General features: G+C 34.5%; 1 protein-coding gene across 3 annotated transcripts in view; it reads left to right on the top strand.

The window, feature by feature from the left end:
- CDH8 (cadherin 8) overlaps nucleotides 1-22,258 on the top strand; it is a 147,315-nt gene that overhangs the window by 109,285 nt on the left and 15,772 nt on the right. For 2 of the 3 annotated variants that reach the window (XM_040571362.1, XM_040571363.1), the window contains 2 exons: nucleotides 3,420-3,541; nucleotides 9,804-9,921. In XM_040571362.1, coding sequence (XP_040427296.1) covers nucleotides 3,420-3,541; nucleotides 9,804-9,921 — 240 coding nt within the window. Of the gene's footprint in view, nucleotides 1-3,419; nucleotides 3,542-9,803; nucleotides 9,922-17,642; nucleotides 17,768-22,258 lie in introns of those variants that run through there. The other variant, XM_040571364.1, reaches the window with a different exon arrangement.

Below are 22,258 nucleotides of genomic sequence, written 5' to 3'. Positions count from 1 at the left end.
CTACGTGCTGTGCTGTGGCAGTGCTGTCCACAGATGACTAGTTGAATATATTTGAAATTAAAAACTAAATCCTTCTGTGCAGCTTTACCCTGAAAAGGATTTTGGTAAACTAGACTAGTGGAAATTTTGCTCAGTATTTTTAAATAGAATGCCTCAATGTCCTAAATTTTCCAGCTAAGACATTGCTTCTCAAGTGACAGCCCTAATGATACATTTGTATTGCAAGACTCAAGGGTAGATCTCTTTAAGCTGTGCATCACCATAAATACAGCTGATGAAGCCTTTACAAATTCAGCTAGCTCCTTAGAATGTCTCTAACTCTATACCCTCTTATGATTTTGCATAAAATATTTCATAGGAATTCAATCAACCGGTGTTACTATTTACCTCAAATATAAAATATTTAGTCTCCCCTAATTCTACTGACTATGTGGTTCAGTGCGAAAAAAAAGATATATATACACAAAGTAATTCAAAATTCAATTTTGTCACTAGTTTGGAAAGAACTGACTCCATTCACAAACAAGGAAAAATTCTGACCATTGAATACTAATCAATGTGAAGGTCAGCTGTGTACGATGGCGAAGAGCTAGCCTTCTCTTTCCTCATTGACCCCTGGGGATTCCTGGGTGCATGCTTGAGAGGAAAGAACCATCTGTGGAGGTGAACAAGGAGAGCACATCTCCTAGGAAGGGGACATTGGCAGAAGTCAAGGATTAACAGGCAGTTCAGAAACTGCCAATGCTTTCAACAGCTGGTTTATGTGAATGAAACTAAAATTTCCAGGACAGCTACCCATGCAAACGTAACATTTTTTGCTCTAATACATCAGCGTGGATCAACTTCAAATGTTTCCTGCTTTTTGTGAGGAAACAAAGACAATGGGCACTGCTAACAGCAATGGATTTAAACTTTAGAAGGTCATCCTCCGCATACGTGTTCTACCACCAAGAAGTTTGCAGACATTTAAAGTATGAAAATGGGCAGATAGAGTTGTTTTATCTTGTCAGTGTTCTCATCCTCAAGTGAAAACAGGATTTACTTAGTGAGAATTCATAAATTTGTTTTAATAGGTGCACTTAGAGTGATTTTTATTTATGGCGATTATTTATTTCATTTATTTTCACTTAGTATGAAGTGAAAATTCATTGAAAAATTTGCAATGACAAAATAATACAATGTGTTCATGGGGTTGACAGTACAAGCAGTTGATAAAATTCCCTCACCATCTCTCTTCTCAGCAATAAATTTCATCATAATCACAAGAACCCTAATAGGTAGCGGGTATCCCCTTGTTTGGAGATTTCCAAACAACTAGTTGGGCCTCTCTTGTGTTTAGTAGATTATTTTTTTAAATGAATTCTCATCAAATTTCTAATTATAATATCTTTAAATTTAATGTTTGTATTTCTGATGAAAGACAAACATTTGGGGGGCAGTCACGAGCGACATGAATAATTTCTTTAGAAGCTTATCTAATTAATTACATTTCTCTGTAATGTCTTTAAAATTTGAACTGCTATCATTTCATTAATTTAGATAAAAGTAAATCTTTAGCATTTAAATATGGCACTAGTGCTGAGAATTCTGATAAGCTAGAAATTCATTGTCTGTATTTTTATCAAGTTAAGATAAAATGTGTTTTAAATGTTTGGGATTCATTATTTGCATATTAACATTTATTTGACTTCAAATACATTATTATTTCATGGCATAAATGTTCACCTCACCTATTAATAAGTAAGATCATATGATGTGAAACTGACATAAATATTATTCTTATAATATTTCGGAGGTGGGGGAAGGTTCTTTTTCTTCTGTAACACGTCTTTTTCGAAACTAAAACTTGTGACTTCTTCAAATGGGAAGTATTTAAAGTCTGATGTCTTGTAATCTTCCATATTCAATACAGGTGGAATTTGAGTATTTCCTGCCATCCAGCAAGTGTAAAGCCTTTGTAGGTGAAGCCTCAAAAATTATGGCTGTTTTTAGCATACAAGGAAAAAAAATTATGCAAGAGGAAGGGTTTGATGAAGTCACAACACAACTAACTTTGATGGAAAACACAAACATAGACTATATTTTGTGGTTTTTCCTGTAATCATCTTTACCACTTGTAGGGCTGCTACCAGCCACATCACTGGCCTCCAGCCCACTGGCAAAGCCTAACCTACTTTAATTTTTTAAATTTATTATTACAGGTACACAGACTACAAGTCAATAGCAACTTCTTTCCTGCTCCCAAGAATTAATTCTGTTTTCTCCTAAGTCAGTTCTGTATTGTTAGAAAATGGAACCCATGTAGACTGCTAAGTTGTCACATACATACATTGATACCCTGACTCTTAACGCAGGAGCTTTCTCACCTGTAGTAAGAATTTAGGTGAAAGCACATAGCTAAATTGCAAGTCTGACCTGCAGTTTAATTCATGTAGTGTGCAATTATTCAAATTGTTAATGGTATAAGCACAATAAAATACTGTGCTGTAAGCTTATATTCACTAAAAGATGGATTTTGAAACTAGGATTGGGTTACTTGCACAGGCATGCATGTCCTCTAGAACATTTTTTAAAACTTCAAATCAGCTGATCATCTCAGTTTAAGTAAAGTTCATGTATTTGCTTTTTGGGGAAAAATCATAAAACCTAAAATATTTATTAATAGTCTCTTAAAATAAATTAACTATGCTGAATTGAAGGAAAGACTAGAAACTGACTGAAATTTATTCAAAGTAGAATGCAAACTGTTGCTTTAGCTTTTCTTTAGTTACAGCTTAATAAGATTATTCTACTCTACAATGATAAACTCCTTTATGCAAAATAGCTTTATGTTATAAATGATGAGACGTTATTTCAGTGAAGAACTATGTTCACAGGTCATATTTTTGGTTAGCTGCACATGAATCAAAGCAATTTACTAGTCCAAAGTGCAATCTAGTTTTACCTATGTCAATCTTACAACGTTCTTTTTTCACAATGTGGGTCTCCACATTAATAGTATTTATAATGAAGAAATAATAGATGTGCAGTCAGAAATGCTAATAGAGTAAAATGCTCTGCGCTCTGCCAAAGATAAACAAAGAAATAAATCTCTGTTGTTTACAGACTTCCCTTTTCCATGTATAATGGACTTTATCAATAAAACAATACAAACTTCATCAAAGAAAAATCTTACCAATTTAGTGCAAGAAAGGTCTTCATTGAGCTAATCTCCAACAAACGCTGTTTATAATAGGGGTGTATTTATTCTTTTCAACCATAAAATACTGGCTATCCATCTTTATCTCATGCTCCAACTCTATGATCCATTACAGATAAGACAACCCAATCAAGCATGGACAGTATGGTTTCTATTGAAGAATTTATGTCAAACCCAGATTCATTCTGTTTACCTTTTATGCTATGATTTCTTTTCTTAGGGAACCACAGTCAAGTGTCCCGGGTGCCTGTTGCTATCAAAGTTCTTGATGTAAATGACAACGCTCCTGAGTTTGCGTCAGAACACGAAGCATTTTTATGTGAGAATGGGAAGCCTGGACAAGTAAGTATCTCCATGGTTTTTGAAGTAATTTATTTTTGAGTAATTTTTGAATAATTTGGTGTGAGAGAACGGGGTGCAGTTTCTTCCTGTCATTTTATCTTATCTTTATTCCCAAAATATGTGTCTATGTTCTTGCTAACTATAAATATTCATTTAAGATATATCTGTGATCGTGTTCTCTGGTAGATCTTTCTATATATGGACATATATGTTTTTAAAATTTTTAGAGTTTTAAAGTAAAGGTAGGTATCCTCTGTCAATATCCAGAAGAAATATTGAAAGTCTTTAAGCTTCCACTGTTTCCAGTCTTTTTGATGGAGCTCATCACTTCATAAATTCACATACTTTAATAGTTAAAAATATAATCCAGCCTGAATCTCAGTTCAGACATTGAACTATATTGCAGCTTGTCATAGGTATAGTTTAGGAGAAAAACTTAAAACAATAAAACCATTCTCCTCTGCCTATATCTCAGTTATTATCTCAATCTAATTCTTACTCAGTTTTCTATGATAATTGGAAAAACGAAAAACAAAACAAGAAAGCAAACCAGAACTTGGTGGAAAGTCAAGTACTTTGTAAACGAGTTTAAAGTATTTAAAGAGAGACAGGGTGTTGGAGAACTTGAGTTCCACACTTTTCTTATGTCTCAGGGAAAAAAAAAAAAAAAAAAAGTGATTTTGCACATAATTTCCTTCTTAATTTGATGAAATTAGACTGTTGGCTAAGAAATTTACAAAACACTACAAGGTAAAATAAATGTAGCTAGACTTCAAAAGCAAGGTTTAACATCTGTAGCCTTCTTCAAGGGAAATTAAACACATTTCTTAAAAAGCATCCATTTTTATGACAAATGTACAGAATCAGGGAAGAATATTTCATGTCATATAAATTGCAAGGTAAAGATTGAAGAAAATTTAGACTTTCACAAAACGAGGCAGTAACTGAGATTTAACTTTTGTCCAACTTGAGAAATACACTATGTTATAGCAATTCACTGTTTTTAAACTTTATTTCTAGCTTGTGACATTTTATTTAAATAAACAGCAGCTGACAGCATGACACTAGACTGGTTAATCCAACTATTCCTGTGTCTCGTGGGTGTTAGGCATTGAATTCACTATTTTCCAAAGTAGGTTACCTGACAATAAAGTTATAAATTATATTCTTTTAGTTCTACTAAATGACAACCTATATAGTAGTATATGATGACCTACCTCTATCAAGACTGGATTGTTACTGATGATTTGACTCTCTAGCAGCACCCCTTTTTGTTAATTAAAAAGGTGTCAAAAAGGTGTCACGTAAGAAAGAAAAATTCTGTCTAACCACTGAAAAGATTGTTGAAATGTGCCCTGAAGTGCAGACATTTCTCAGCAGACAGTTATGTTACTGTTGGTACTGAAGTTCCTCTAGTTCAGAGTGGATTTCTGTTCACTCAGGGTGGATTTCAGATGCTGAGTAGTTATGTTTTGTATGATATATTAAATCGTAATGAGAATAGCTTTATCCAGGGCTCAGTAAGCTTCCCTGAAGTCAGAAAGATATGTTGCATGGTGTTTTCTGGATATATTTATCTGCCACATTTCAGCTTTAAGAGATTTGAAAAATCTTTCCACCATTTTCACTTTGGAATGAAACAATAAATGAGGTAATTGGGAGTCAGCTGCTAAAAGAGGTTTTTGTTTAAGCACTTATGGACAACTTTTGTTAAACCATATGTTATTCTTCAACCTCATCACCACTTACACTCTTGATCTGATGGCAGATGTCTCTTGAGCATGAATTCTCATGTGAACTTTATAAATGGTTATTCAGTATGCTGCCAGCATGGATGAGGCGGCACTGATCCTGCAATTTATTCTGTTTTAATCAAATAACATTAAGGGGACAGTAAGTATGCAGCAGTCCAGAATAATCAAGGTTAGGTTCTGAATTAAAGTTGTCATTTAAAATATATTTGTTCCAATAAATATTTTCATATCTATACTACTGGGTTATTTTTTCTTGTGCTCGTTATTCTATATTCAAATTTTGGAATAAATCATATTAATCAGTCAAGATGTAGAATTCCAAAAATGAAATATGTCACCGCTACAAAATAGCTAATGTGAGAAAGACCACCATTTTACATACTAACAAAAGCCTAATTTGGATGTTTCTGCAAAGTTTAAACTGAAATGTTAGATACACAGAAAAGGCACAGTTGTGTTGTGGTATTTCAGTGTATTTACATTTACAGTTCAGCTTAAGTGTAAGTTTAAATCAAACTTGAATCACCATAAAGGAGATTACATCTGAACCTTCTCTGAGACATTATTTGCAGCCCCTAAATATATTGACTGAACCTTCTATTCCCGTTCAGTTTCTAAGTGTTCTATTTTGGGTTCTGATATAATTGCGAGTGGCAAGTGCAGCTGCTGGTGATATGACAGAATGTATTAAAAACTGTTGATGTATAACGTTGCCAGATGCACTTGCTTTGTTTTAACCTACCTCTAACAGTAGTACAGCTAGTAGGAGAGGAAAGGGAGGAAAAGAGGAAATGTTTGTCCATGCACATATTCATGTGCACATTTTTACACACAAAGGAAAGTTGCTATAAGTGTTTGTCAGTTTCAGGAGAAAAACAGATTTGAACATACTGTTGCAGTACTTCTAATCTAACAGTGAACCACCTCATCATTTACATAAAGCTAAAGCCAGAACATTGTTTTCCCCTACTCCTAGAATAGAACATCTGTATTGCTGCGTAAAGAAAAGTTCCTCCCACATTGTTCCCAGGTCCAGACCCAGTTTTCTCCAGTAAAGTGCTGTTTGCTCAAAACAAAGCTACAGAATTTTCAAACACTTAAATAGCATAGACAGTGATGTGCCAGTGCTTACCCCTGTGTGTAAACTAAAACAATATAAAACCGAATGCAATATTCCCTGAGTCTCTCACCATTTGTTTCTATTCTGTTTAGTTACCCTAATAGCATGGATTGGCTTTTTCTGATGTTAGAAATCTTCAGATAGATCTTTGTCTCCCTGAAGAGGCAAAATTCATGCAAAGGGCAACATGAAGGTTCTAGCAGTAAATGGCTGGCTCTAGGTGAAAAGGCAAAGTAAAAATTGTACCATAATGAGTCTACCGCTCATAGTGTTACGAATATACAAAGTAATTAAGAGATAACCATGAGCACCAATGTAACTACAGAAGTTTTTTCTGAGTAGGCAGAACAGTTTTGAGAAGAGTAGGGAAGAGTTTAGTAATTATAAGGAACCATTCTACTTCAGGCCAACAAGTTGCATCACAGGGAAAGACTTCTACACAGTACCATATATTAAAGTCACATGTACACAATGTGTAGTCACATTGATAATAACTTTGTTTTTCTATTTATCCTTCTACATCATTCATTATGATTATACTGGTAATCTTTATACATAGTATTTCAGGCATATGTGGCTTTGTAGAAATGTAATACAAATTTGCAGACTATAATGCTGAGTTGTCCTAGGGGATCATTTAAGTATTAATTTCAATCCAGAGTTGCTTGTTAAGCAAAATATGCTCATTTACTATGTTCCCAGTAAGTATATGTACAGAATCAAATATATACATGAATTTTTAATACAACATCAAAGTTGAAAATTTATTTGGAATAATTTCAAAAATTTCAAGATTTAACAGCTGAAGGGATATTAACTTTCACTCTAGTGCTTACAGATAAGCAGTTCAAAAATCAGTTTTCATTTTAGTTATTATTATTATAGACCAGTTTCATTATATGGAACACCTTTCTTCTGCATTTTTTACTAGGACAGAAAAAAAAAAAAAGAAATTTGTAGTGATAGGGATGGCAGGACAGCCCTAGAAGTTCCTCTACCACATTATGTACAACAAATCAAGATAAATAATCTTCCATTACACTATCACACAACACTAACCAATAAATCATGTTCCTCAGCATACTAAAATGTGGTAATGAGAATTAGTGGACCCTCACCCCTGTAGAGTAAAAGATACAGCAGCTTTCTATCACTGTATATATGTTATGCTTTTTTTTCTTTCTTTCTTTTTTTTTTTTTTAAGAGCTTATTTTAATGCAAACACAAAGAAATAAGGTTGCTATAGAAACACTAACTCTTAATTGTTTGATGTGTGCATATAACACAACAACTGTAGTATTTCACTAAGCCTGTCTTTTGCATATAATTTTATGTGCATTTTCAGAGAAAGAATGATTTGGTAAACAATGAGGGAAATGGATGGAAAGAAATGAAATATTAAAAAGAATTCTATAGGACATTAAGGGATATCTGTTGTTACTGAACAAAAAAAAAAAAAAAAAGAACAGCAAAAAAGAAAAAATAGCAAAGAATATGGTCAGTTTCTGTTTCTTGAAAATTTTCAATCTAGATTATATTCTAAGTGTATTTCAAAAAATTTTTGTGTGCTGAAAACCCGTATCACTAATGCTGTTGGCTTCCAACTTACAGGTATGTTAACTGAAATCCTGGGGAAAGTGAAGTGAATTTTTACAGTCAACTGTCCTACATAAGGCTGAAAAGAATTAACAATTGCATAGCCAGTAGAGATTAAATTGCATAATCATTGGAAAAACAGCACCTATTAAGTGCAGTTGATCCTCCAGTCTTTGCTGTGTTATTTTCCTTTTTCCCTATTGTTACTACATTGTACCAGGGTTTGAAAAACAAAACAAACATAAAACCTATATGCCAAATATACTTGTCTGGAATTCCATTCTAAATTGCTCTTACCTAAGATGCAGAATTTGTAGTACCTAGTCCAGCCCTGGACCAGATGCAGATGGGTAGTTTCCCTTTAGTTTAGTTTTGTTATGCCTCTGCAAAGAGCAAGCTGAAAATATTCCACATCTGTAAGTGGGTTCATCTCTGCAGTGGGACAGATGATGTCTGCTTACAGTTTTTCACCTGTTCACATCTTTTTCATGCTGTGTAGCTCTCCGTTATGCAGCTACATTGGAGACGTATTAAATTGTAGACCTACTTCTTTAAGAAAAATCTATGTTAGGCCTTCTTTTTCTCCCATTTCTTCTAATACATGCATTTGAATCATGGTAATCAAGGTTTCCATCTTGGTAGATACAGTTATCAAAAATAATAATCTATTTATATCTTATTTGAACCATCAAAAACTTTTTCAATAGGTTCTTGGTGATAAATCTTCCCTGCCCAGAATATATGATTGGGCAAGGAATTAATTGTCTCAAATTTCTTCCTAGGATTTCCTACAAATTATATATGCCTATATCAAAACCCACTCAAACATTTTTATATACATAATTTGAAATATTTAAGTTTTGATGCTAGTACTTGTCATTATCTAGCAAGATTTTATTCTTTGAGTCTTGAAGAACACAGAATGTGATACTGAGTGCTATTGTATATGTAATATACATATTGATAGTCCTTTCCCTTGCCATAAAACCAAGATAAAATATTAGTTATTAACATTTTGTTAGTGAAATTTTAAAGTTCAAAAGTGTATGAATTTGGACAGAATCAGATCTTTTTTTCTATTTTTATTATAATATTTAAAAATGAAATTTATACTGTTTCCTAATTTGAAATTAATTTAGCCTTAATTTAACCCAATCTTGTATCCTAACTTTAGTGCCCTGCATTATTTTGTGATTCACTTTTTAATAACTATTTTTCAAAACAAACCTGTGTTCCTAATTCAGGAATAACTGAGGTTTTATTAAAACTAAGGAAAAAAAAAGCTTTTTTTTTTTTTCACAACTCCACATACAGAATTATATATGTATATTTGAATTAAATTATTCATTTTATATATTTTCACATCTGAGGAAAAGAGAAAGGATTAAAGATATATTATACATATTGGTCCAGTAAGTAGCATTGCTGTATAATGAAAGACTACTGTAAGCATCTTGAGTGTTTCTGAATCACATTCTTCCTCTTCTTTATTGCTGAATAATGATTTATTACTTTCCTAAATTGCAGCAGTTTTTACTGGCCTGTCTTATATACCCATCTTTCCTTACACTCTGCCTCCTCTTTCTGGAAACAGTTTAGATGGGCTAGATCCATAGTCACCATTTCCCAGATTTTCAATCTAACATCTTTAATAGCCTTGCAAGCTTCTAAATTTGCACTTTTAGTCTGGCACATAGAGAAGTGAGAATGTGTTCTATAGAATGGAATGTTCTTTCCAATATGTATGTTTAACAGGAGCGTGAATATATAATGAGACCCTTTTCTGTTACAGGTAATTCAGATTGTCAGTGCTGTTGACAAAGATGATCCTAAAAATGGGCATTACTTCCTATATAGTCTTCTTCCTGAAATGGTCAACAATCCAAATTTCACCATCAAGAAAAATGAAGGTAAATATGAAATATATGTACTGTGTACCTGAATTAATTTGGTTGGAATTGCCTTGTTGACTTCCAGTTACTTTAACAGCTTGTCCCTTGGGCAATTAAAATATAGATAATCTGTTTAATGGTACCTTAATTAAATCTCTTATGCTATTGCCAGTATCTTTACAGTAGGTAAGAAAGTGAAATGAATGCTGGATTTAGATGCAGAAGACAGCTCACTGCCTTAAATAAAATTTTAAAGGATGGATTTGCTGCATGTTATATTGCTGTTAAGTTGAAATTCCAGTGATACACTGTAAAATGAAAATCTGAAACTATGTTGATAAATAATGTTGGTCTTACATTGACTGGATATAGATGGGAGCGTAAAATTAAGTATCTGTTAAATCCCCCAAAGGAAACACCTTTTAAGCGCATTCGTTGTCTGTATAAAGGTTCCAGAGTATTTCAGGCAACCACTTTTACTAGAAAGAGGAATCTGCTAGGTCAGCAAAGCCCAGAAGGACATGTTGTATCACTATACTTCACAGCACTTCTGGAAGGGCATAATACCATTTCATAGTACTACAGAAGTTGAATTTCATGCATGATGGAAAAAAATGCCCATTTAATATTGTTGAGCAATAGATTTAGACTGATACTTTTTTTGGCACACATATGCTTGAAGGTCATGTGAGAAAGAGCTGGGAAAAATTGCAAATGGTGCTATATGTATCTGTACTTATTTGAATATTTGGCAAAGTTTTTTCATCTCATTTTTTTTGTTGTTGTTTTTTAAATTAAACATCACCTTGTCAAGAATTTTAGTTAAGTTCAGTCTCTTATTTCTCTTATTTGAGATGATAATGAAAGAAATCTGTATTATTAATAGGAAGATGTGCATGTGAGCAGTGTATGTGCATGAATGTAAAAGTAATCTAGGAAATGTCAAACAAAAAGAAAATGTTTTCATTTTTTATTATTCTAGCTGTTCCAACCAAGAAGAATGATGGCACCATTTTGTTATATGATACTATAAAAGCCTAAGTTCTTAAATCTGTTTAAATATATACTGTTTTTTTCTTTTCATTAGATGTTTTCTCTTCCAGCATTCACCAAGTTTGTCTCTACTTATATTTGTACTTTCATGTACGAAATAAGTCCATCTATGTTTTCTGCACTTACTGGAGAGGATTTAAAAAAAGCTCTTCAAAATCCATTTCATAATCATCAGTAGTGTAAATTGAATTAAGCATCCTGAATGTTAGGTGGTTTGATCTGCACAGCATGACAAAATAAACAAAGGTCTTAGCATTTCTCTTCATGTTTAAATACTTAGCTCACATCACTAATTAGCCTTGTCCTTCCAATCTGTTACCCATGTAAGACCCAGTCTTCTAGTCACAGCCAATGGCAAAGTGTCTCGTGACCTGAGTGGGTATGAGGAGCCTTTCTGTGTAAAATTTTAGTCCAGTTTTATTACAACATTGCCATACTTAGTTTTACGCGGGTAAATTTTTGTGCATTTTAATTGGTTAAATGTGTGTAAATCCTTTTAAAACAACCAACTGAAATTTCCTGGAAGCAAAAGTGCACTTGAAAAGACTTTTCTGATTTAATCCTTCAGCATGCAAGGATAAAATTTCCACTATACGTATCATTATTTTCTATCAACATCGCTCAGCAAGGGATGCAGTCCATGGCTGATGCTAGAACATGAACTCCCACAAGAAGCAAATATTCCTGTCAAAGCCAAATCAGGGTATAATTTGGTTGGGGTGAAGTTTTATGTCATTTAAACATCATAAATCTTTACTAAATCTTTATTTAGTTCTGCCACTTAAACACTGAACTTGACCATGACTTTGGCTTGTGTATATCTGCCAGATAAGCATGAATGATTATTTGTGTTGAACTAACTACCTCCATTGTTCCTAAAAAAAAAACAACAGAACTGATCAATCAAAATTCTCCTTAGTTGTACTAACGCATGTTTGGACTGTCCAAAAGCCAGTTTGTTATGGTTTGTTAATGTAAGAAAATGCCTATAACAAAACCTGCTCTCATTTCTGGAGAAATGTGTTTCTGAGGATTAGATCAGTGCACAAACCACTTAGGCTTGGAACTGAAAAACATTTTCTCACCCTGGTGGTCAAAATCCGTGATGTCTTCCTGACTGTGACATCACAGCCTTGACTTCCTTTCATGTTCCTGGCCCTGTGGAATAATTCAAGACAGCAAAGATTGCCATGATGGCTGCAGAAGAAATGCTATCCTCTTACGGATCTTACAAATAGATTCCATTATCTCAGGAAACATAACACAGAAACCCAATCTTTTATTTGCCAGCATTAGTGATTTTTAAAAGTTATTTAAATTATTTTTCATATCTTGCCTTTCTCAAAATTCTCTCAAGAGCAGAGGTAACAAAAAGCACCCCTCAAGAGATTTTCTGAATTAATATTATCCTTTTGGATTCTTAGTTTGTGCTTTAGATAGGATTGTGGCATTTGGCAATTACTTCTGTACTTCACAAAATAATGACATTATTTGATCTGTTGGCACTAGTATGCAAACAATGCAGTTTGGCATCTGCTGGGGGAAGAAGGCTGCAATGCTCTGTTTCCTTCCCTCATACTAAGATGCACGTATTTTGGAATTTTATCTTGCTATATGGGACATAAGCTTAATCATTAACTCATGTACTCTGTTGCCTATGAGCTAATTCTATCGTTAATACTTTCCAGATTGCCCTAAGGCAAGTTCACAAGATACTTCAGTAATGAACTGTGCTCCCAATTATACTACAAATATTCTGATAGACTACTTTGTTATTGCCAAATCTGTTTAACTGGGTGACACAATGGTGTGTCTTCATCAGAAACCAGAAAACAAAAACAAAAGCCACTTCCCAAAGATTAAATTATGTTCTGTAGAAATTATCCTGTGATCACAGCAGAATCTGTTCCTTTAATGAATATACCAGTATCCTTTCTTTCTTTCTTTCTTTGTGCTGTTAAACTTGCATATTTACAATCTCTTCTGTGTAGACAGGATGTCCTAAAATAACTGTAGAGGCTGTAGTGTCTTTCTGATGTAAGTAATGTAAAAATGTAAGTTTAACTGTCATCATACATCTCATCAAATGTCTGCAGATCATCTCTCAGCAATCTTTATTTCTCATATCTGCTGATCAGTTCCTCCTGTTCTTTTTCCAGCTCAAATGTCTGCTACAGAGTAGTTTTTCTTAGGTTTTGTGCCTTGGCTAAAGGGGCAACTACTGGTAATCTGAAGCAAAACAATCCTACTGTCTCAAATTGTTATGCAAGGAACGCATTTGGCCTACCAGATGCATAAACTTTTATCCCTTCACAAGAGAAATAATTAAATTGTGGTAAAAATGTAAGAAGTTAATGCAACAGGAGAAATCACGTAATGTTTTCTCTGTTGATCCAGGTGACTAAATCTGTGAGTCCCTGACATATCAAAGCCTTGACTGCACAAACTCAGACAGACTGCCTGATCGCTTACTTTTCACGTCTCTGTGCTGGGTTTCTGGAGAGAAGCAGAAATGGGAAAAATGATAATAAATGTTTTGTGTAGTGCTCCTGACAAACTTCAAACCAGCAAGAACCTAAAACTTAGGATGAAAATATCTGATGTTTAGACAGATGTTGATACATTCTAGCAATGTGTTGTTGAATCCTTAGCTGAATGTAATTAACTCACGCAAAAAGCTGTAGGAGCACAACGAATAACAAAACACTGACAGGAGCTTAGATGACTGTTAAGTATTTTGTACTGTCATGGCATCAGTAAATTGAAATGAGACCTCTGGAAATGGAATTAGCATTTATTGACTGTTTTTTCAGGTGAGTGGTCTTTGCAAAGCATTACCTAAAATCTAATGCCAGTACATTGATCGTCTCCTGCATGCCAAACAATACGCTCACAGCAATACCTGTTGTCAGCATCCAATTCCTACTGTTCGTATGGTTTCCTTAGTTTATTCAAGTGAGAACAGAATTTTTTGCTAAAAGCATTTTCACAGATGTAAACATTTTGATATGCTGCCAATGCAATTTTTACTTTCAAAAACTAGCAAATACATCTTTGCCATAAAGTGACTTCAAGTTTTTCCCGAAAGATGTTTCCATTGCATTTCCATTTTTCTCATGCCAAATTCTGTTTCCTAATGGAATAAACCCTGAATAAAATGTTCTACAGTGCCTTTGATGCAACAGCTATTCTGGCAGAAGTAATGGTGCATCACTACTCTGTAAATGTGGTATTACATACCTCTAACCAGGGCTCATTTAGGAGCAGCAATCACAGGGTTGCTTGGAACATGGGTAGACCTTGTCCTTAGGGTTAGGGGAACCAACCTAATGACACACATTTGTATTCCTGCAGATGTCCAATAGCCTTATAAGTAATCAGCCTGCCCTCTCCCCAAAATATTCAATGTCTTTCTGGAGATTTGAGCTCTGATTTTGGGGCAACCTGATTATCGTGAGTGCAACAGAAAGGGGGAAAGAGTTTCTTTTGTTGTTGTTGTTTGGTTTTTTTTTTTTTCAATTGAAACATTATATGTACTATGTACTTCAGCGATGAACAGTTCTGTTGGTTCTCTGTATCAAACTTAATATTTATGCTTAGCCATGAATACTCTATTATACTTATGATACCTGTAACAGCTCCAAGAATATTCATGTTTAAATGCCCATTTCTTTTGTTCTTTCAATCTAGCAAGTTTAATCTGTCACTTGATCTGTGCTGCCTTGAAAGTAGTAGGCAATGTGTCATTCACTTAAAAGGAAATAGCCTGGTATTATAATCACTTCAATCACTAACTGGCTTGCATGCCTTTGGATACTATTCACATCTTATTCAAAATTTGCTAGTTCTCATCACTGCCTCACCATTAATAAAGACGTATTTCTAAACTATTTAGAAATTGCCAGAGAAGAAAATACGTGCAACCTCTCTTTTTGATGTCCTAGATAAGAAAATAAAAGCAACTGATCAGAACTACTTTATTTTTGAAAGTATTTCCGTTTCATTGTGCTTTTAATATAATAAAACCTATTTTTTTCCACATCTTTTTCCTGAAAATATTTTTAGCAGCATCTGTCAAATGCATACCTGAAGGGCGAGTCTTTTGTTCCCACAAGAGACTCATGCTAAAATGAGTTTCTTTCCCTGAATCAGTTTCCTTTTGCATTTCTTGATAAGTCTCTCTGCCATTGTCTCAGCTGCCAGCTAAAGCGCCTTCTGTGGTTTTGATTGACTTTTCTTTCCAAATATATACCTCAGAGAGCTAAGAGGTGGCACCGCTATTTCATTGCCCTCCTTCCACGTTGCCCAATTTCAAAGTTAACCCACTGACCTCAAGTACAAATTGCCTTAGCAAGGACATCATTAAAACCATCATTTCTTGATGGATGTACAATGAACATCTAGAATAACAGCACCCATATGGTCCCTTGGATAGGAGCTGTAAATCCTCTTCTTTGCAGTTTACTGCAATTTTTCAAGAGCCTTGGGAAACTTTGTGGCCCAGCTGCCATCCATGCCAGAGGGTGTTTCATGATAGCAATTCTCCAGGGAAAGCACATGCTTATACATTTCTAATGTCTGTAATTATCATCACCATATTTTTATACATCAATAATTGGACTTTCAAAGCACAATTCTAATATGTCCCAAGTCACAGAGAATGCTTGCATAGCAATATGCATTCATTGTGAAAGCAGTGGAGTTAAAAATAAATTATACCTATGTATTAAAAAACAACAAACACAAACTGCCCTATAAGCTGGGATTTCTGTGCCAATCTGCCATCCACAGACACAGGTCATGTTTTTCCAGGAGTGCTCATAATGCAAAAAAAAAAAAAAAAAAAAAAAAAAGGTATTATAAATAACACGCTATCAATCTTTTCTTTTCTTTTCTTTTCTTTTTTTTTTTTTTTCAGCATGGCATTAAAACTGGAGCTGTTTAAATAGCAAAGTTCAACATTTATAGAAACTGAGGATAACAGAACAATCTCAAGTTATTACTATTTTAAGAACGGTATAGTTAATAATGAACTGTTTAGTCCCACGGAACATTTTAGTTCTCTTGCTTCAGAGTACTTTGGTGTGAAATTGTATTTCAGAAAACTCCTATATTTTGGATACATAATTACCTTTCTCAGTTAAAAGTCAAAATGCTTTTTATAGCCCTGAACTACTACATTCTATGTATTATCTACAAGTTAGATTACACTGCTGGGTCCAAGCCCAATTCTAAGAATAATGTCTCAAGTGTTTCTTGGTCTATGTGCTGGAATGGAAAGCAAGTAAGAATTACAGTCCAGCTGTGTGATGGTAAGAGAAACACTCTGCTGCTTAGCTTCTCCACTATTGGAGCAGGCAGGCAGAAAGATCCTGGCCTGAAAAAGGGAAGGACAGATTCTAGCTTACAATCCATCAATATTCAAAAAGTGGTATTCAGCTAGTACAAATGCTTTTCCTAGGGAGTGTGTTTGCCTGAGGTCATAAATTTTGAGTCCCTGAAATAATTTGTTTTTCTAACAGAGGAAATGCAGTTCTATATTTACTAAACTTAGCTTTCTTCATCCTTATTCCATAGACAATTTACCAGATTGAAAGTGCTTTGGATCAGAAATATTTTAGATCATTCTTTATAGGAAAAGTAACCAATGTTCTTATTTACATATCTGACAGAATTCTGAGATGTAATGTCATCCTGTGAAGTAATAGATGGTTTCTGAAGACTCACAAAGATGAGCCCTTTCTGCTAGTCATAAAGTGATAAGCAGGTGGATATCAGTGCTATAAATCTTTAGACTGTTCTCAAATTCTAGAAGACTGGCAGAATTTCAAGTTAATTATAATATCACCAGGGGACCCCAATACATTCCAGTAGTGCTCAGAAGTTCTGACTTGCCAGGCACTGAATGTATTTTCATTTCCATTGTAAGATTTCACATTGCTGTTGAAGTAATATATTCAGCTCCTTTCTACTATACCGTTTTGCAGTCCTAGTAAGGTTACGCTTCCCATGGTACAGTAGTGTTAGTCCCATCTAGTCTGAGAACGTCATTGAAAATATTCTCAGCATATATCTTTCATACCTAATAGCTTTCTGCTTCCTTTCACCCTTCTTTCTTTACTATCATCGCTATTGACTATGTTCCGTTGTTCCCTGTTCTGTTTTTCCTTGATGTTGAATATCAATTGAGTGCTATTTGAAACAACTTCTCTGGCATAGAAGGATGTGATGTTATTTTCTGAAGTGAAGATTCCATTTGTGTGGATGGGAAACCAGCATTTCTCCACTCCAATCCTTTTTGTGCCACTTTCTTCACTGACACCTGCTTCTGCTGTCTTTCCCATCTTTCTTCTTGCATGCAGATCACTGCTCTTTCTGGACTCCCTTCTAATTAGAACCACAGAACAGGTGAAGACTAAGTGCAGTTCCTCTGCAAACATACTTTTTAGTCTTATCTGGATGATTTACATCTTCTTACAATGGTTATGTGCTTTTCACCACTTTGATAAGCTAAAAAACAAGATGAATTCCTCTTGGTGCCTTTAGCTGCTCTAGCTGAAAGTGAATGTCAGAAAAATAGAATCAGCTCTTCAAAGGCTAACCTCAGCTACCAAGCTCCTCCACACTTTGACCATTCTGTCTATTCTGTCCATCTGAAACCTTATTCACTCCTCTCCTGTATTCAGGATGCAGGGCTCCAGACAGACAGATTCCCTCTCTCCTCCGCCCTAAGCCAGAAGTGATCCATCAAGTCTTCATTCGACTGGACAGGCCAACCTGATGAATGAAGCAGCAAGGAGGGGGCCATCTGGTAAGCCAATTGTCCAATTTTAGGCATCTCTAGGCTCTTCTTCACAGCTCTTCTGTGTTCCCCAGCACGTCTGTACTGTTTACAGTTTTGCTGCTGGTAAAGTGTTTCTCTGGGAGCAGTTCTGTTCCTAATGCTGTTTAACTTTTCAGCGCTGTTTTAGTTTAGTTCTGTGATGACAACTTCTTTCCAGCCCTCACAAATGTAAACCTTTATACAACTACAGAAGAGTTGTATATACAGAGTGGAAAATAAGAGTAATTTCCACAGCATCATACCTTTGCAGAAAAAGCATTTTATATCATGTGAATCAATCAGAATTACATAGATATTTCAGGACATTTATGTAAACATGACCCAGTCCAAAACAACACAAAATGTGAGTGAGGAAAACCAGGAAAATACTGTATATATACAGCATACTATCATGCATACATGACCGAAGAGACTTTTACTTCACTTATTCTTAATTTATTACTTGTGCTGCTAGCATAAATAATGTTGCCAAGGCATCAATTATGTGTCATTTTATAAATCAAACTAATTAAGAACCAGATGCAATCTGAGTGAAAAAGATCTGAGGTCAGTGTTGTGTACCATATGTATAATAGTGCTTACTCATGATGAGGAGATGGATTGGACAGCTGTGAATCTTCCTGCTGTAGGAGTTTTATCATGCCCAGACAGTGTAACATACCTATCTTTTTCCAGTTTATTTATTTAATTTCATAATAAAAGTAAAGGAAGGTGAGCAACACTGACATTACTTTAAAAGAGTAAGTACAGGATAAAAGATTATGAAAACAAAAGAGAAGAGGAAAAGATTTTGGTCAGCAAATTAGCATGAAAATAAATTTCTTTCAGTAATGATGATGTGGAACGTGGATGAAAGAAACAATAGAGATAAAAACAAATTGAATCCTCAGTATGAGTTAATTTCAGCAGCATAGTGAAGAAAATAATAATTCGGTGTCTCAAAACAGCACTGCTTAGCAAAAAGAAAGGTGTGGTTCCTACTGAGTACAAAACTTCTATGCTAGTTGTTAACAGGACAACAGCAAGATCCACAGTTACCATCCTTCTGGAATTGGTCTTCCCTGTTAAACATTGCTTAAATAGCCCTTTACTTATCAAGGGCTCCCTAAAAACATAACTCCTTGAAATGTAACAGCAACCATGATAGTTACAGTATAGGACTTCAAATGTATTTCATAGTAGTATTTGCCTCCTCTCTTATCTGTGTCTAGTTTTAAAATCAGTGATTTGTAGTCAAATATGGCAGCAAAAACACATCTGTTTTGTGAAACATTTTTGCATAGGAAAATGGAAATTCAGTTACTTTCTCCTTTCTCTTCCCTTATGCTTCCCTATTCATTGTTTTATTGCAAGTGTTATATTTATTTATTTTTCTTAAACAAACAAAATAGAAACAAAATTTATACATATGGAAGTTGGAAAAGAAGTTCCAGACTTTTTACTGTTGTAATATCTGTTTGGACAGACTATTTCCGATGTCTTCTCCACTTCTGATCTGTAAGGTAGCATGTGGACAGCAGACACGTGCTCCTTACATCTCACAAGTTGTTTGTGTTTTAAAATGCTATGATTATATATGCAGATTAGTAAGCTGAGTACTATATAATCCCATTAAAATAAAGTTCTAACATACATTTTGCTTTAATGTTAGGTGAATTAACCAAGTTGTTGTCCTAGATTGGCGGATCAGCTTTCATGAAAGCGTAGGTCTTTAACAAGTGGGAGTGAGAGGAGAACTCTGCATAACGGTTCATCACTATCGTTTGTCATGTTTGCTACGCTTACTAGGTTCTCTGAATGATGTAGTATTTCTTCAGCTGACAGTTTGCATTGGGAATGTAAGGTGCTTATAAAACAGAAATATTTTTCTCACAAAAAAGATCACAGGATCTGTTGAAGAAGATATTTAAAATCTCTGAAGTGTATTGCATCGCTTACAACTCAGACTATGCAGGAGTAATCCCCTCCACTGCTCCATGCCATATGTTTCTTTGTATGTTTTTTTTCAGTTTCTCTGTCTTTTTGTTTGTTTTATAACTAACTGCATATAGGATATTTGGAGATAAGTTTCCACGTTTTTAATCGTCTATCTTCTGAAAACATATTAAGAGATTTCTGTCAAAGTAGAACTTCTCGTTTCTTAGTGGATCCTTCACGTTTTCTGCATAGAACAACTCCTAAGGTGGAAGTGTTCATGGGCAATGCACTGCCTATGTTTTATTGCTTGAGAGCAGGTTTAATTCACTGAGTAGGAGGAATGATGTCCCAGAGCTGAAGTTTCTGCTGGGGCCTCTGTCCTGTCACCATCTTGATATATTACTATATTACCTTAACAATATTACCTTAGTATCTTAACAAGTTGCTTTCAGCTCACTGTTAGGTTTTGTTTTATTTTGAATATATGCATTTTCTCTCTAAGTAGCTAATTGGTAATTATGGCACAAAACCATATTCTTCCTTGTTTTGTGCCTTGTAAATTTATTGGTTGCTCTTGTTATGGAATGCTTTGCTTTATCATGCTCTAATACATGCTGTTGAGGGGAAATTACAATTTATTTATTATTGGTTTTAGTTGTACTTTTCTTTTGTCATTTAATGAGAAACTAGCTAGTAGTCCCATTTTAAAGTTTCAGTTGCAGTAGAGATTAAAAAACCACCCACTCTTCCACTAGAGTGAGAATCTAAATAGGCTAAAAATGGAAAAAGAAAGAAAAAGAAAGAGAAAGAAAGGAAAAAAAAAGCAGAAATCATCACATATTAGCTGTTAAAATTTTCTTCTAATTAGTAAAATTTTCATTTTATTAATCTGGGTTATAATAAATCCACCATACAGCAAATATAAACTATACAGACTATTTGGACATGGTTCCTCCATTAAGATGGAAGGTATTCATTTTTCACACTTAGCCAAAAAGCTTGTCTAAACAGACTACTGAAAAGCATTGTAATGTGAATGAAAAGGACAAGGACCATGTTCCAGTTTGCATCCTGTTTTGAACCAATTACACAAGTGGTGTACAGGAAGAAAGTAATTATTATTGGAATCAGTCATTCTTCATAGGAGGAGACCATTACATTGCTTATTACATGGACTGTATGTCTACGCATTCTCCTGGAGCTGTCTGATGTGATCACATTTATTCCATACCCCTTCGTTTCCTCCTCACTCCTTTCAAGAAAGGGCTGTTTTTCTTTGGTAAGAGCAAGTATAGCAGTGACATAGCCATTTTTAAATAATTTTGACCAGTGCTTCACGTACCAAGCTTTAACGAATAAGGGAGACAAAACCCCCTTTATTCTGGTGTGGTTTTGTGCATGTGTTTTCTCTTTTGATACCACTTATGATATTTTCCCATCAACTTGTGATTTTGTAATTTGCATGGGTGGCCTTGTTGTAAAATGAGTCACATTGTTGGTCTTCATTTAATTCTGTCTAATTAGGATGTATTCGATTTGGCAAGCATCCAGTAATTAGTCACATATTTATGTAATTATTAGTATTTAATGTTTATATAATAAATATGCCTAGAAGGCAATCCATTTAGGCTAGAAAAGAGGTAAAGTACATGATATTCCTGAATGCAGAGATCTTACATTCTGAGCCAAATACAGGAAATAAATGAAACAAGAAGTTGACCCCTCTGGTTTAGGGAGAGAGGGTAGCTAAAATGATAGGATATGCATATTTGGTAATCAGTGCTGATTATAGAAGGAGTGAAGATGGGCCCCTGTTTGAAGTGAAATAATAAGGCAGCTTACTGGGGAGAGATAAATAGAAGAACATCAAGAAAAGGACCAGATGTCTGCTTGATGGTGCTGGAGAGGAAGAGCTAGTGGGGTCCTTGGAAGGTAACATGGCTGGGTGTGTAGTCTACTGTGAAGCAGCTGAGCAGTGATAGCTGCCCGCCCATATTAAGATAGAAAAATCAGGTCACTTCAGATTGACCTAAGCTCTAATTGTGCCCTCAAGTAAGTAAACTTAACTTCTGCTAGGCTAATGGCTATGCGCATTCCAGGGGAGTAATTGTTACAATAAAGTATTTTTTTCATACATCTGATTCTATAAAAAGATCACTCAGAAATAAAGCATTACGTGTGGAATTTTGAATGGAGTTAGGTATTGTGATCATAAAGCTTAAAAGTAGTATTGGCAATAATCACTGAATGTTGACAACAGTACTCTGCTTGTATTCTATATATTGTAGGCCTGTCTTGAACCTGAACACTAATTTTTTTTTCCCTTTTTTTTTTTTGTTTTTATTTTTGTTTTTTGAATGTAATGAATGACAATTTTCATCTTGCTCTCATAAAAACACACAGAACTCTGATTTTGTTCGTATTTTGTTAGGAAACTTTCATTCAGTCTAATCTAAATAAAAGCTAAAATCTAGATTATAGGAAATCATAAGAAATTTTTAAAAATATTTAATGTAGCCTTTTTGAGCTTGTCACTCCCGA

The sequence above is a fragment of the Cygnus olor genome, chromosome 12, assembly GCF_009769625.2.
Source record: "Cygnus olor isolate bCygOlo1 chromosome 12, bCygOlo1.pri.v2, whole genome shotgun sequence".
Lineage (NCBI taxonomy): Eukaryota > Metazoa > Chordata > Aves > Anseriformes > Anatidae > Cygnus > Cygnus olor.
The sequence above is the reverse complement of the archived record's forward strand: the minus strand, read 5'-3'. Positions and strand labels throughout refer to the sequence as shown.